At 38.2% G+C, this 18,009-nt stretch overlaps 1 protein-coding gene across 4 annotated transcripts in view; it reads right to left on the minus strand.

Annotated features, from left to right (window-relative positions):
• ZNF608 (zinc finger protein 608) overlaps positions 1 to 18,009 on the minus strand; it is an 89,242-nt gene that overhangs the window by 37,546 nt on the left and 33,687 nt on the right. For all 4 annotated transcript variants that reach the window (XM_051643279.1, XM_051643280.1, XM_051643278.1 and 1 more), the window contains exon 3: positions 10,328 to 10,583. In XM_051643279.1, the coding sequence (XP_051499239.1) occupies positions 10,328 to 10,583 (256 nt within the window). The remainder of the gene's footprint in view (positions 1 to 10,327; positions 10,584 to 18,009) is intronic.

Below are 18,009 nucleotides of genomic sequence, written 5' to 3' on the forward strand. Positions count from 1 at the left end.
GATAAAACTAGCTTGAATGCAGGCAAAATCGTACTGGTTTAACTTTAGCCTCCGGTAGCATTTTGAACAAAATTTCTCAAGAAGGAAATACTAATTCATTGCAAAACTTTCTCAGAAACCAGAGAGCCTACAGTCATAACTTTCAGGACTTGAACAAAATAAAGAATAACCTAAAAAGTAAGCTTTTAAAAAACAAACAAAAAACAAACAAACAAACCCACAAAAAAAACCAAAACACAGCATACACTAGAAGTCGTAATCTGCTAAAAGATTACATCAGTTTATCTCTTCAGTAAGGAAGACAGTTCCTTTACTGAAACATGAGACTCTTCTTTCTGTTTCTAAAGTCTCCCAACTAGAGGGGGTCACATAGCCTCAGGCTTTTGATCCACAAAAGCCAGCTCAACATGAATGCAAGGTTAAGAAGTACAGGTTCAGTAAAACGCAATTACTTGTTTCAAGCTACTTAAATGTAGCAATTCTAAGTGACTGGGGAAGAAAAGCCACCTCTAGATTAATTGAAGATTGATCTGCAACTGCCCCTCCTTGAAACCCACTCCTCACAACACTTGTTCTCTGCATTAAGGACCGGCTACAGAATTGCTGTCTCCTGACAACTAATTTCTGTTCCATTTTATTAATGTAGATGTTTATACCCTTGGATAAGTGGCTGGAGAAAAAGCAACCGGCCTTATTTGCCTGTTGATGCTCATACAGAAACAACAAAATCACTTAAATACCCTAAAATAACACTCCAAGCAAAGCCCTAGTAAACTTCGCAACAAAGCTGAACAAATAACTGACATCTATTAAAATAAACAAACAACAAAAAAGTTGGGGAAAAGAAGGCAAAAGAAAAAAAAGAGAAGGCTCCTTAAACAAACAACCAACCAAAACCAACTTTAAAGCAAAGTGCTCTAATACTGGTTGGGTTTTTTTCCCCCCTAAATCTCATGGCATTTGGGGATGTAAAACTGATGAACCTCAAGTGTGGTTTCCATTGCAACACTAGCCTTAATAATTCTAGACCTAGTTTTTCAGTCTAAATAAAGAAAACTAGTTTTCTTGAACTTTTCTTTTTTTATATTCTTTGTCTTCAGCCTCAACCTCTACCTTTCCTGTCTCCCTCTTTTAGAACAAAAATATAAGCTGTAATCTTTTAGTAACCCTGAAAGCCAAAGAACTCTTTTATGTTCAAAATTTTTGAATTGAGGGTTTCCTTCTGCTTTTTGTAGCCTGAAAAGCAAATAAATAAATAAATAAATAAATATTTATTTATTAATCTGTATTAGTAAAAACATACACTCCAGCACCTGAGAGACCTCTCATTTACTACTGCAGAAGATAGAATCATAGAATGGTTAACATTGGAAGGGACTTTAACGATCAAAAGGTTCCAACCTCCCTGCTGTAAGCAAGGACACCTCACACTAGACCAGGCTGCACAAAGCCTCATCCAACCTGGCCTTGAACATCTCCAGGGTGGGGGCTCACACAACCTCCCTGGGCAACCTATGCCAGCACCTTACTACTCTCATGGTGAAGAATTTCTGGATGCCTAACCTAAATCTCCCCTCTTTCAGTTTAAAACTGCTACCCCTTCTCTTATCACTACCTTCTCTGATGAAAAGCCCACTCCCTAGCTTTCCTGAAAGCCCCCTTCAGGTACTAGGAGGCTGCCATAAGGTCTCCCTGGAGCCTTCTCTTCTCCAGGCTGAATACCCATGACTCCCTGTCTTCATAGTAGAGCTGCTCAAGCCCTTTGATCATCTTTGTGGCCCTTCTCTGGACCCTCTCCAACAGCTCCATGTCTTTCCTGTGCTGTGGGTTTCAGAGCTGCACACAGTATTCCAGGTGGGGTCTCACCAGAGCAGAGTAGGGGGGCAGAATCACCTCCTTGGCCCTGCTGGCCACACTTCTTTTGATGTAGCCCAGGACACAATAGGCCCTCTGGGCTCCAGTGCGCACTGGTGGCTCATGAAGCTTCTCATCTACTATCACCCCCGAGTCCTTCACCTTAGAGACTGCTCTCTAGCCATTCTCCCACCAGTCTGTATTTATGGCTGAGGTTGTGCCAACCCAGGTACAGGACCATGTACTTGGCCCTGTTGAACATCTTGAGGTTGGCACTGGCCCACCTCTCCAGCTTGTCAGGGTCCCTCTGGATGGCATCCCTTCCCTCTAGGTATCACAGCTTGGTATCGTCATCAAACTTATTGAGGATACACTCAATCTCACTGTCCACATCTCAAAGATGTTAAACAGCACTGGTCCCAACAATGACCCCTGAGGAATGCCACTTGTCACTTGCCTCTACTTGGACACTGAACCATTGACCACAGCTCTGTGGGTGTGGCCATCCAGCCAATTACTTATTCACTGAGTGGTCCATCTGACAAATCCATGTCTTCTAAGTTTGCAGACCAGGATGTCATGTGGGACCGTGTCAAACGCCTTGCACAAATCCAGCTAGATGATGTCACTTGCTCTGCTATTATCAACAATACTCATGAGTGTAACAAAATTAGAAGACCACAGCTTGTCCTAACTAGTTAAGCCTTGTACATAATTAAAGTGACTGTGAGAACGTCTTTAAGTAAGTGTTTTAATCTTTGAACCACACCAGGTAAAGATACCATTTCAGTTGTGCTTTCATTCCTTACTCTAGTGGTATTGCAGTAAAAAACCACTTACACGCATACACACTTTCTTCATTAGTAGTCGTCTCTGCCCCCTACTCTCCACAAATCCAAACACCACATGTTGCAAGTATTTTGCACTGGGACAGTCTAACTTCTAAGCAATCTGCTGTTACTGAGATTCTGCTTTTGAGCAGTAAATGCTCAAAACTTGCTTTTCTTAAAGCAGCTCCTTCAGTGTTCGTAACCTCACTGCTTGAGCAGGCTCAGTTTCACATTCAAATAGTTCTAAGCAAATGTTTCCAATCTCAATCATCCTGCTCCATTTTCCTATGTACCCTCCCTGCCCCCATATGCTTGTTTTTAAAAGGGGTAATTTTCTATGCATGTACAAGCGAGTCTTCCTCTGCAGCAGTCTGGCAATATCCAGCTTTTTCTGCAAACACTGTCTGGAATTTGTTAAGATTCTTCATTCTCTGCTTTTGGTTATGCCAAGTGAGTTACACCCAGTCTTCTCACTGAACTGTAAAATGTGGCATTTGTCAGGTCCCTTTAGATAAGCTGGCCATTACTACCCTGGCTAAATAAGACCCTTCAGATCTTTTTGGTCAGATATTGCAACTGTACTGTGCCTATGCTCTGCTTCACATTACATCTGTATCTGTAAGACTGAAGCAACAAGACAGGCACTAGGCAGTAAACAAATCATGCATCCCTCCATGGAATCAAGATGTACAGCCTCACTACAAAGTTGTAGGATTAGCACCAATTACACACTGTGGTCTGTATATGTTCAAGGAGGAATGCTAACATTTGAATACCAAATTTAATACTTAACAGCATCTTTCCACCAATTTTCTAAGTGCTCTTCTTCCAGTGGTGGCCTGCAGTCTGGAAAAGTCTTCTGAAGCAATGATGTTGGAAGGGATGAAAGAGATGATGAACTAGTTTGATTCCTCCACCCCATTAAGAAAGCCTGAAAATCAGCAGTGGTTCAATTTCCACTTTTTTTTTTTTTTTTTTTTCTCCTGTTACAGGTCTTCTCTAATCTGTGATGTTTTCCCTCACCTAGACAACTTTTTTAAGGCTTTTAACTTTAAAAAAACCAACTTTTTAAGCTTTAAACCTAAATTACTGTTTAAATTAATGACTGTTTCTGGAAAAAAAGAGTGCTGTGTATAAGAATCAGAATTAAACTCAAGGAGGTCAAACTATCTTCCATCTGACACACAGCTCTGCCAGCAGGGAATATCCATAACCTATTTTGAATTTTCCCTTCACTGAGGTGGTTTATACTGACATGATTTATCTATCGTTCGCTGTGAACAGAGCCTGCAAAGGTTTGGTTATCATAGTCCAGCTCAATTATGGCAACTCATTAAAGCTACACCAACTCACCCATGTACCCATGGTTCATAAGAGCCTGCCCCAATGGTTTAAAACCATTTTAAGGGGCTTCTGTGGACACACAGGGGTCTGGCTCTACAATCAATATTTGCTTAATTTATTTTAGATTAAAACAGTCTAAAATAGACTACAGTAGTTGCCTAACTGGGAAACTGAAGGCTTTGAGTGACTTTCTCTTATGAGGAGAAGCCAAGAGAACTGGGGTTTTTTAGCCTGGAGAAAAATTGCGAGGAGACCTTCCCACTCTTTACAGCTAATGTGGCATTGCGGTAAGGTGTGGGTTGGTCTCTTCTCCAAAGTAGCAAGTAACAGAAAAAGAAGAAACAGCCTCAGGTTGTGCCAGGGGAGGTTTAGACTGGATATGAGGAAAAATGTCTTCACCAAAACTGTTGTTAGGCACTGGAACCGGCTGCTTTGGTTGAGTCACCATCCCTGGAAGTATTTCAAAGACATGTAGATGTTGTGCTTAAAGACATGGCTTAGTGGTGGATTTGGCAGTGCTAGGTTAACAGTTGGACTTGATGATCTTAAATCTTCCAACATAAATTACTCTAAAATTCAGTCAAAGCAGTTCCCTTTTTGGTTCTCTCAGCACAAACATGTTGTAACAATTATATATATCAAAATTAAATTACTGCCATACTGGCTTTGACCAAGTGGTCCATCTAGCCCATTTCTTGCATCTAACACTGGCCAGCACTGTATGTTTCAAACAAATGTGCAAGAAACACTGCAGAAGCCTGTTACAGAACAGTGTCAGTTCCTAAAAACAAGCACATACACTTACAGATGAGGCAAACTGTTGAGAGGATCAAACAAACCTCAGTGTACCTACAGCTAAATCCTCTCACAGTCTGAATCCTGTAATGTTTAACTCTTAGAACATTTCTCAGATAGTCTGTGTTGTGTATGTCTCAAAGTACAATCTCCCAAGCACCTTTTGTAAAGTAGTTAGAGCTTCCATAAATTACAAACCTGTGGTCTCCCACTGTGAGATATAGCTCACTTCTCTTTTGCTGCAAGTTTCTCCCTAACATGTACTATGTGTCAGAGTCCAAGCACCTTAGATAATACCGTAATAAATCGCCTACCTGCAGCTTCCTTAAATCACTGGTTGTGATATCACAGACAGTAGAAAGAGGAAAAAATAACAAAACATCTCAAAATATAAATGTGTATAGGCTTTTTCTTAACAGATGGTAGTTTTGTTCCTGGCTGACATTCACACTGGTCAGCAGTTCACTCACATGACAGTAAAAAATAGATGGATTTTAGATGTTCTGCTTGCATAGCTAGCTAAAAAAATCCATCTTCTCCGCAAACTGCTTCTCTGTAACATGGACATAGCAAGGCCTGTTTTTTGAGCAATGTTTATCTTTATGCTTCTCTCCTATAAAAATACCCACTGTCCTTCAATTCTGAACTGAATATGGTGGTCAACAGTATCAAACACTGCTTCCTGTATCTAGCAAGTCAATGGTCTACATCACAGAGAATGGACAGAATACAAATGCACCCAGTCTGAAAGCTTACCTGTTGTTTTACAACAGTATCACTTGATTTAATAAATGGCATTATCTTTCTCTATAAATGTTGCTTGAGCTTAAGACAAGAGTATGATTTAATAATGTTTAACCAAATTCCTATGTATTATCGTAGCGTTCTTTGATACAACAGATTAAAAAGAAAAAGCTCTGATTTCTGCATTTATTTATTCACATATTTGACACAGCTTTCAACGTTACAAGTTTCATTGTTTCATCATGCCTTTGTATTTGTGGAAGTAGGAAAACGTGGTTGTTAAACCACAAAAATTGCTAAGGGAATCAGAGACAGTGAGACTATTTCTCATTCTTCTATTCCTACAGATACATACACATCCTTACTTATTATACACACAAGCACAAACACATGTATAACCAAAGACATTTAAAACAGACTGTTCTTTTTAAATAGTTTTCTCAAACTAACACCACATAGTAAGATAGGGATGAATTCACCTCAGTTCTGTGCAACAGATACATTTTCAAAATAACATCTATGCATATTAGTTGCAAAAGCAGCAGGCTGGGAAACCCATACACACCAAGTAGCAGCATGCCTCTTTGTCAGTTAAACATTCTCTTTTCTACTACAAATTTCTGCAGAAATGTTAACTTTCCACTGATTCTAAAAAAAATAAAAGCTGGTTGTTGGGCCAGAACCGATGCTAGATTAAATTACAGTTACCCTGGAAATGATCCTGCCAGATTGCAGAGATTAATAAGATTCCTTATATTTGACAATTAGTCTCAAGTTATACAGATCTACAAAATAACCCCAATAAGAAGACACTTTAAAAAATACAACTAATTTCCCCATTATTTGTTACTGAACAACAAGAAGGTGGAATGTCAGCGCAGCAACATGAGCACTCTAGCACTGCATGTAGAGAGCTTGTTCTGCACACAAAGGCAGCAAGTGATGGATGGCTGTCTCCTACACAGTTTTCAAGCAAAGAAGACATCATCAGAACTAGTGCTTCTGACATCTAAAGGCAGACTGTACAACTAGATGCAGAACTAAACCCAGGACATGACCCAGAATAACTGTGTGCGAGAAGCTAAACAAAAAAGCGGTTTCTAAACCATTTTAAAAGTTGGTTGGTGGCCCCTCTTTTTTCTAGGTAATTTTTATTTCCTCCAGGCAGTAAGAAACAATTACTCCTCTCTTCAGAAACTGTTTTCCCAGAAGATAATTACACAATTTAGCAAGTACCTTATTTTAGATAAACATTATTTGTCAGTATAGAAGTACAGACTTTTAGCAGCTGTTTGCCAGAGTACCAAAAGAACCAACCAAACAAAAAAGTACACTCAGTAACACTACCAAGCTGATTTTTATGAACAAATTCTGCATTACTGGATGGTAGTTTCTGGTGTCAGATTTCCACATCAGTTGCCAACTTCTAGGTTGACTTGACCATAACCATTTCTCATTCCACTACTAAAGGGCAGCCTCAGCTAGTTCCTTCAATATTTTTTCCACAGTCATTAACACCACTTTGGACACATTATTTAGTCAAATCTAAATGAGGTCATTATGCAGACGAAACATGCCTCCATCATACATATGTAGAAATCAACCACCAAACAACTTATTAGCGCAACTGAGAAAAGCTCACGTGACAATCAGCAGTCTCAGTCAATTATATGAGTAACCAGCTATGGTTAGTTAAAAAGTCCTGAAATAAAATATGACAGATTTCAGATGCCAGCTTCCCTCTACATGTCTTAAGACTGAAACACTCTGGGAAAAATGGTCTGAGTTATTAAATCTGCTGATCATGTCAACTGAATGGATGGGCATGGAATAAATGAAAAGAGCTGTAGTAATAACGCTCTCTTTGATATGACACAGTTTTGTCCAGTGCTGCTTTCCCCACCCCCCCCCTTTTGAAGTTATTATCTTAAAAATATGACTAATAAAACCAAACACCATCCTTTTTATGACCTTGAAAAACAAATACAACAGAATATGACGACTTGTTTAACATTCCTAAAAGAAAACTGGTTATTTCAGATACCGAAAACCTTCAAAACAAGAATTCTCAAGTATACGCCTTCTCCTCTGTAAAGCATCTATTAAATCTAATAATGAGTTCTACATAAACGCTCTGATTTCATCTTACTCTAGTATTCTTATAATAACTGTTATCACCACATCCTTTCTGTATTTGCATTCCCACTGCTAGTTGCTGCAGCATGAAGGCTGCTCAGTGGCACATTTGGTTCATCGTTCCCATATGTCATAGAGAATGCAGATATCCTACAAGCCTATTCTGACACCCTCAAAACTCATCTTACAGGTGGCTAAATCAGATACAAAATAATTAAAATATTTTAAAACACAAACCAAGTTCAAATTTTCATACCTTAGCTTCTTAGAATTATTTTATGTTATAAGGCTATTGTATAAATAGACAGCTAGATAGATTTCAGTTTGCATGTGTGTTTTTACTAGGTTTTGGAAAACAGAGAAGGAAGTGCATATGAAAGAAACATATGGGCACCACAAAAGAAATTTGTATTTCAGTTGGTCATTGTGAACATCAAGATGATTTTAGATGTCACCAATTACAAATAATTCAGTTAAAGTTCTCTGGATTTACCCCAGTTTAGGAAAGGTTATTTAAGTCAAAATAATAACTGCAGAAAATTAGTATCTAATAATCTTCCCTCTGTTAAAGATAAATAGAAGACCCATCTGCACCCTGTTTTCTAAAATTTGGCAGAAATGGCTTCTTGCAAGCTGCTTAATATAGCTGCTTTCATGAAGATGTCAGAAAACTTGGAAACAGCTAAATATGTATATATACATGTGTGTGTCCCAAATGTCAAAACTTAATGAAAATGCAAAAATAATCATTAGGAACTCATTTTTCGTAATACATGCTGATTCTGAACACTGAGAAAAACAGAGTAAAATTTATGTTACTTTTTTCAGTCAGCAGAATCTGAAACTAAAACACAAAGAGCACAGTGCAAACCATACAATATGAAATCATATAAATTGTCTTCAGTCTAGCTAGAGTATTTTAGAATCCCATTTTATATCTCATTGTAGTCACTCATAGCCATAGTGTTGCCAAACAACATTTGTAAAGCTGTGAAAACAGGCACATGCAAAACTGCTCTACTCAAACACTACAGCTTTGAACTCCTGAGTTGTTTCAGAAAATTGTTTTAGACAAATTGGGAAAGGTTTAAGGGAGTTAATTACTATTAGCTAACGAATTTTTAAACCACTGGAGTGCTGCGAAACTGGTAAATGGAATGTCATCCTGACCAGAATGCACTTTTTTCATACTTCATTTCTGGTGCCAAAACTTTAACAAGGCAGGCTTCTTAAATTCAGTGGGGGTCAGAAGTTTAGTTTATTCAGCAAGAATAACACTATTAACAGCTACTGCTCTTTCATGTCAACCCAGTTAACGCCCACACATTCCAACTCTGGTTAATACAGGCCAGTCAAGGAAGACTGGAGCTGCTAACGGGCAGTCATCTCAGCAGGGATATTTTAAAACAGAATTTATACTGTGCTTTAAAAACAATCTAAAAGAATCAATCTACCTTATGAATCTGCTGCAGACATATACAGAGAGAAAGATGGATGGATGAAAGCATATAAAAGCAAGTAAATCTGACTCTGTCTATTGATTTTTGAGAGGGCAGTATAGAGCACTTTGGTGAGGTCTTATATATCACTGCAAAGGAACAAATGCCATTTTGAGTATGAAGAATGTCGGGATTTATCATGAGGCAATGCACTGCTGTATTATTACATTACATCCTTTTGTAAATTATCCTGTTTTCACTGTTGAGGGAGGTAGATCACTAAAAATTAAATAAACTTCAAAACAAACATAAGAACAATCACAGGAAGATTCTCAAACACCTATAACTGTAAAGAGTCACCACCATTAAACAAAAAATTGCAGAAGTTTAGTGTATACATGCAGTACTTTTAGCATTAATAGGAGAAAGATGGTATTCTAATAATGAGCTTTTGAAAACCAAAATGGAAAAATCTGAAGATTATAGTGTAATCTTCTTTCTACTTTCTTGGATCTGAATCATGGCAAATCAACATTTACTATTCCCCAAAACTCTCCAGCACTTGACTTGGCCAACTGCCTTTAAAGGACATTAAAGAAATCACTCTGATTTAGATACCATTTCTTCACCAGGTGGAACACTTTGAGCAATAATGCCTTCCACTTAAAGCATGTTTTAATAACCAAAATGCAAAAAATAATCACTTCAAATTGAATTTCTGCAGGGTTTTGGGGGCTTCTATTGCTATGTAATGGTGGCATTTTTTGATCATAGTCTCTGAATTCCAAAGTATTCAGCTTTCTAAGTTTTCATATAGACAATTTTTATATCCACTCCCATCATATATACTCTGCTCACGAGGTACATTTATATAGTGTGCTTATGCTATCCTACTAGCTATTTCTTCACGTGCGTTTCTCAATATAGTAATAGGAAACAATTTTGTTGTTAACTTGGGTTACATAGTAGGTCATATGGAAAAAAAAGTTGCTTAAATAATAAAAAAACCTGCTATTTGTTTTTTTAAAAAAACCTCACTAGCTCAGCCATAAAGCTGTGACTGCCAGTGTACACAATGTTGTCCCAACAGACCAGCAAACCCTTATTTCGCACCCAGACAGATAAAGCAAAGCCTCCTCCTGTGAACATATCTCAAAGAAAAACCTAACAGAAAAAACAATTTACCTTCTTCAGTTTCATGCCACACAATTCCTTCCAAGTTCACGCTGGTCCCAGGCTCACAGGGTCCAAGGCATTCGGGTTCTGTTACTACTCCAACCTCGCAAGTATTTACACCCACTGAACGAGTCCGTACCAAAAGCTGCTCGACTGGTGCTGCAATATTGGATGAAGATGGGGAAAAGTAGGAAGGCAGAATCTGAGGTGTGATACTGCTGGAAATCGGAGGTGGAGGTGCAGGCACTGTAAACAGGGGATCAACCTGAAAACAACAGATAAACTTACTATAATGGTGCTGTGAGATTTTTTTTTTTAAAGATTAAAAAAGAAAGCAGAAAAACCAAAACAAACAAACAAAAAAAACAAACAGTTTGCTGAGACTGCATTTGTATATGCAGGGACTTGGTGTATCATGGGTAAATTCAGTCTTAGGAGTTTAACTTTTTTGACATGAGCCCAGATATTGCACTTGAAAAATAAAGTACAAAAATATCTGTCATGCCAAACAATGCAAATTGCTATGTTTCTACAAGACTATCTTCTTTTGTCATAGACTGCTAGTATGAAACAATGATCACTTTTGAAAACAAGGATTAAGGCCACTTTTTTCTTGGTGCTGACAGAGACTGATTTATGGCTGGAAATTAAATTTGCAAATTGGGAACTTAATTTTCTGTTTAAAGAAAAACATTTATAAAATTAGTACAAAGACACATAGATGCCATTTTTTTTCATATGCATCATAGAGAAATTAGCACTTGGAAAAGTTCTAATATCCACATGGCATCAAATGTAATGTCTTGTCATCCAATCATTTAAAATACATGAGAATCACCCACCTAACAGTATACAGATAACATTTACATATTTCCACTTGAAATAACAGATGCGAACTTTTACAACAATGTATCTAAACCATCTGACTTTTCAGGGTTTCCAAAATGCATATTTGGAAGACTACAACTCACCAGATAATCAGTCTGTACACAGACAATTCACACAGAGACAGTATCTATACACAAACTTAAGAAGTTATCTTTCCCATATGACTTCCAATATACCCAGCAGTAGATTTTCTGTACACAGATTTGGCCTGAGGGCTATGAGTATTTTCTGTGGCCATAAGGTCTTTTGTCATATAAATGATAGCAAAATGAGGAACACTCAAGATAGCTAAACCACATAAAATTTATGCTATTTGGCCCACTGTATCATATATATGACACAAAGAAATCATTCTTCAATACAATTTTTTTTTTTTTAAAAGAGCTGCTTTCTAACTGCTCTCAAATAGATCATCAAATGCCTTTATGCTGTTTTTAATTTTGGATCTCCTAAGAAGACTCACTGAAAAGCCATAATGACTCACTGTACATTGTCATCTAGGTTTCGTTCAAATGTATCTTAATGTAGATCAAAGTTAATTTTGCTTTCTTTTAAAGCCAAGTTGGCAAACGGGGATACAAAGAGAAGAAAAGACTAAAGAGTATTATCCTTGTATTATGTATCCTTTGTATCATGTATCAGTACACTTTATCGCATGGACACTTTTCATAATGAGAAAATAAAATGGCAATCTAAAATTAAAAGAACTTTTCAAAAATTAGAATTGACTTTTGTAACTTTTTTTTAGCTTTATGCATTACTCACACATACAAACTGAGAGCCAACATTCTCAATCATGCACACAAGCCTTAAGTGTCCTGAATATTTAACAAAAACTGTTTTGTATGATCTTTGTATGACCAGCACGAATTCTCATCTCAATTACATTAGAACTAGGGAGAATAGAGAAGTGACCTATAACCACATTCTTTTCCAAACTCTCATTTGAGAGAGGTTCCTTTTATTTAGGACTAAAATAATCTTCAGGTTAGAAATAGAACAAAGTGGGGGAGGCAGGGGGGAAGCACAATGTGAAAACTAAAGTATCTATTAGGAGTAAAAAACTGCTAATACCAGCAAAACTATACTGAACAAAGTCACAGACAAGAACGCTTTGCAGAGCAGACTTGAATGCACACAGACAAGTCAAGTATGAACAGATCCCCAACAGCAGGTGTTAGTTGCAGTATCTAATAGCCTAATAGTAAGCATAACATAGACCCATAACCATGTTATGCCTAGTAAAGGGGGACACTGATTCTATGCTATACAGATAGATCCTGGTTGTCTGGTGCCATGTGGGGGCAAACAGTTGGATGGCACAGAGCCCTGATCCCTGGCACTGGCTGTGTAATGGGGCTCTGTCAATGAAACAGGGTCAACATGTACCCCAGGGAATAATTTAGAAGGGTTCTTAATGTATGTCTCTTCAATAATGTCTCTTCAAGACAGAAGAGAAGGTTAAATGGAGCCCAGTGCTTAAGAAAACCTAAGCAACATCTCTTTGTAAAAACAAGAAATGCTAATGAATGTCCTGTTTGATAGCTGACATGGTGTTTTGTAAAGCTGTGAAAAACATTCTACTACACACATGCAACATCATTCTTCCACAAAACAGATTTATCACAAAGCCAGAGAAAACACAAAATGTTTGCTTTTATAATACTAAACTAGCCTATGTTTTAAATGAATGTAGACTAAATTTGCAGATGTGTTCCAAGCGTTATACAGTCAGGGGGAGCTGAAGAAAGCACAGATCTGGCAGTGTACCTATTAAGTTCTTAGTTACAGATATTTGTAGCTAGTTCTGGTTTATTTAGATCTGTGAATAAATGTTCATGTTTTCCAATAGGAAACACTCACACAGGGCAAGAGTAGCTATTGCTATACAAGGGGCTTTTGCTCTGTGAATTAAAACACTAAGCCTTTGGTCAAGAATTAAGTGGACGTCTACAGTTCCCGAGGTTCATGTTTGTTGCACAAATATGATGACCCTCATAAGAAAAAAAATACGCGGAGCTTAAACATTACTCCAGTTTTCCAAGTTTTAAAATTATCCCATCTTGTTTCATAGTCATAAGGGCAGCACAGCAAAGTGGTGATTCTGAGCAACCATTGTGGTGACACAATTGTTTTAATGAATTCTCCAAAGGGCACTGAAGCTACTAGAGGCAAAGAGAGAGGCAGGAAGGCCGCCATCTCCAGTGGAAAAAAAATACATATGACTAACATCTGGTGGTGGCAGTTTGTCAAACTGAGGAAAGTTAATGTCAAGAACAGATGCTCTGCAGTTTCTCAGTGTTATTTTTGCATTATTATTCCCAGGTGTTGGTGCATACTGAGCAGTAGCCTTGCTGTTTATCACAAGAGAGATTACAATATAAGAAACAAAATATAATCTGAGGAAGGTTATTTACATAGATGCTCACTTTATACACGTAAGCAAATGGCTCCAAGAAAGACAGAAACATTCAAGCAGTATTTTCTTCATTCACCTAATTCCAAGAGCTTTTGAGAGCTGATTAGTGACAAAGGCTAAAAAACTGGAGAGTTACGCATGGCAGCTTTCCACTGCCAAGTGACTGTATCAGAAAGCTATGGCTCTTAGTAATAGAAAGCTCACAGAAAATTAAGAGTACCTGCCAAGCAATGTAGTCAGTGCTCCATGGAGCACTCCTCTATCTGAACCTGACCAAAAAGATGTATTTTGGTGGCTGCATAAAATCAGTCAGTATGAGGAGAGGAATATGGAAGAGAGAGGAAACATCACCCTTACTAGAAATACCCAATACTTTCCAATAAGCAGGGTTGTCCTTCAGTTACTCAGCCACTTTAAATTAAGTTCTGCTCCTCAAAATTAATCTTCCTGACCCAGTGTAAGCTTCTAAAAACGTATCTGAAAAGTAACATTTGTGTCCATTCTACGTATTTTCTGGTAACCATAAGAGATTCCAGTGGGTAATTCTGAGCTCACAGAAAAAGGTACACAGATTTGAGGGGATTTCTCAGACCAGAGAGTATCCAAAAATCATGTTATTGCAATCAGTCATCACATTCCCATTCCTGCAGGAATGGGAGAATTTTAAGTCTTTATGGAACAAAATCTCTCATGTACTCCTGTGGAAAATTCACCTGAATGAAAGCAGAGCAAGATACCAGGAAAACCTGAGGCTCTATTTGACATGGTACTAATCTGACAGAAGCAGATTTACAGGAGTATTCAAAATAAAATAACTTTTTACAGATATTTAAACGGATAACTTTTTATCATATTACCAAGTGAAAATATGCAGTATCTATGTATTTCTTTCATGTCAACTTTGAAAGCTTTCAGAGGGTATGTATCTGAAGTATGAAATGTTTGTCATTAATCACAAAATACATACTAGAAAACAGCTGCCATGCAGTCAGGTCACTACCTGTGACCCATCAAAATGTGCTATCACAGGTATAACTATGAACGTATGTATCCTTCAACCTCATTAATAAAGGTATTTGAAAATATATCTCAATAATGACATAGTCTATCAACCTAAGATCAAATGGGGTCATACACTGAAGCAGTGTCATCACAAGGTGATTTTGAAATGTACACATCAGAAGTAATTTAATCCATCTACCAATACAAAATCTGGAGAAAAGCAGAGGAGCAGGTTTACAGGTCAGGATAAGCCCTTCCAAGAAAGCACTGCTTTTCGAAAGAGGAAAAATCTACTATAAGCATTCCCAGTAGGCACATCTGCACTGATAGAAAGAATGTGGAAAGATTATCTGAATCCTGTTATATGTCATACCTAAAAACCAAAGCTTAACCCTTTGCAAAACTAGAATTTCCTTTAAAAATACATCAACATAAAGACTGAAAGGCAAACTTTCCAACTTGAAAATGGTTTTGAATGTCTTCAGAAATATTTTTAAACAAAATTAAATCAGTGAAACTACTTTGGAAGAAAACAGATGTGGGAGAATGTTACATGGAAAAATGTTTGTCTGCTCAGGACAGTGTCTACATTTCTAGACATCTCTGATTTAAAACCTCTTTTTGCTACAAACCTTGCCCTACAAACAATGTATACATGTAAAACCTAAAGCTATTCCTTCATACTCTGCCATATAACAGAAATTATCCTTATGAAGAATCTCAATTTTATATGAAAAATCTTAATTTAATCTCAATTTAGTATTTCTTGCATCTAAATTCACGTAACAGGCCACTCAGAAGCATTTTGACACCATAGTTAAAAGAACTTATGTTTTATTTTCTTCAATAAACTAATACTAATTTTGAAATTAGAAGGATTTAATTATACCTTTGAAATACTGGCCATTACCTAAAGATATTTTATTTATTGAAACCCATGTTTATTAGCTAATAAAGGCAATTTTGGGCAAACAAATATTCTACATAAAATTGTTGGAAGAAAAGGTCAGTGCCAAGAAGGACATGCTTAAAAAACAGGAAAGAAATACTCCAAGATGTAGATGTAGAAAATAATTTTGATGGGACAGAGTACCTGTCCTGACAGTACCTCACATTCAAAATACAGCAAAGTCACAGGTATCAAGGAAGTTACTTATTTTGCTCAATTTCATTGAGAATCACAAGAACTTGAATATAAAAGGATGAAGGAGATCCAGAATGCCTAAATTTCATCCAAATTTTAGACTTAAAAATCTATGATAAAAAGTAATAATAAAAATATATTTATCTTTTACAAATGTTGTTGTATGGACGAGAAACCTGACATGACTATTGGAAAAGTCATGGCAGTCTGGTGGAGTTCCCACTGAATGGAAAAGGGGAAACAGCATTTTTGCCATAACGGTAAAGAAGACCCAGGGCACTACTGGCCAGTCAGTCTCACTTCTGTGCTTAGCAAGATCATGGAGCAGATCCTCCTGAGAGTTCTGCTAAGACACATGGAAAATGTGGAGATGGTTGGTGGCAACCAACATGGCTTCACCAAGGGCAAATCGTGCTTGACAAATTTGGTGGCCTTTTATGATGGGGTCAGAGCATCAGTGGACAAGAGCAACTGACATCATCTACATGGACATGTGGAAAGCTTTTGACACTGTCCCACGTGACAACCTGGTCTCAAAACTGGAAGGATATGGATTTGATGGATGGACCACTCGGTGGATAAGGAATTGGCTAGCTGGTCACACTCAAAGAGCAGTGATCAATGGCTTGATGATGAGATGGAGACAAATGATGAGTGGTGTTCCTCAGAGGTCAGTACCGGGACCAGCACTGTTTAGCACCTTTGTCAGTGACATGGGCAGTAGCATTGAGTGGACCCTCAGCAAGTCTGCTGACAACACCTAGCTGTGTGGTGTGGCTGACACGTTGGAGGGAAGGGATGCCATCCAGATGGACCTTGACAGGCTTGAGACCCAGGCCCATGACAACCTCATGAAGTTCAACAAGGTTAAGTGCAAGGTCCTGCACCTGGGTTGGGGCAATCCCAAGCACAAATACCGGTTGGCTGGAGAACGGATTGAGAACAGCATTAAGGAGAAGAACCTGGAGGTGTTGGTCAATTAAAAGCTCAACATGAGCCAGCACAGTATACTTGCAGCCCAGAAAGCCAAAGATAACCTGGGCTGCATCAAAACAAGTGTGGTCAGCAGGTCGAGGGAGGTGATTCTCCCCCTCTAGTCCACTCTCGTGAAACCCCACATTGGAGTACCGTGTCCAGTTCTAGAGCTCCCAACACAGGAAAGACACAGAGCTCTTGGGAGAAAGTCCAGAGGAGGGCCACAAAGACAATTAGAGGCCTGGAGCACCTCTCCAATGAAGACAGGCTGAGTGAGTTGGCGTTGTTCAGCCTGGAGAAGAGAAGGCTCCAGGGAGACCTTAGAACAGCCTTCCAGTACCTGAAGAGGGCTACAGAAAAGCCAGGGAGGGACTTTATACCAGGGTGTGTGGAGACAGGATGAAGGGTAATTGTTTTAAGCTGGAAGAAGGTAGATTTAGGTTAGTCATCAGGAAGAAATTCTTACCTGTGAGGTTGGTGAGACACTAGCCCAGGTTGCCGAGACACTAGCCCAGGTTGCCTAGGGAAACTGTGGATGCCTCTCCCTGGAAGTGTTCAAGGCCAGATTGGATGAGGCTTTGTGCAACCTGGTCTAGTGAAGGGTGTCCCTGCCCATGCAGGGAGGTTGGAACTAGGTTATCTTTAAGGTTCCTTCCAAGCCTAGCTATTCTATAATTCTACAGATATGCAATCATGTTTAACTCAAGAACACAAGTAGCATCTACTCAGAGAGTCGAAGTATTTCCTAATCTTAAAATGAACTTACCCATGTGAATCAACTGAGTAGTTGAAGGAAAAAAAAAAAAAAAAACCCAAGCAAAAGGACATTTACAGAAACACACACTTTTTTCCCCAGTAAATCAGCAAATCACTCACATCCAGAATAATTTCAATATTCTGAGTATTTGTTATTAAGAAAAAACACTTAAAACTCTTACTATGTTACTAATCTTTACTGCAAGGAACAGGGAAAATATTGCCCCTTGTAATCAAGATCTGCTAAGCCACTGCCATCAGCTGTTAAACCAGCACACATAGTTCTGCAAACTCAGTCTTTTGACAATTACATACAGACCTCCAGGTCCCCTTGGACACTATGCAGCTGTATCTACAGCACCTCTACCAACACAATAATGTTATTTATTTTTTTTTTAGGACAGCATTAATACATAATGAAGACGAGGATGAAAATACAAAGATTTCCATAGGCTATAAAGAATAAACAACAGGCAAAGAGAATTCCTAGTCCTCTCTTACATCTTC

The sequence above is a fragment of the Apus apus genome, chromosome Z (assembly GCF_020740795.1).
Source record: "Apus apus isolate bApuApu2 chromosome Z, bApuApu2.pri.cur, whole genome shotgun sequence".
In the NCBI taxonomy this organism is placed as follows: domain Eukaryota; kingdom Metazoa; phylum Chordata; class Aves; order Apodiformes; family Apodidae; genus Apus; species Apus apus.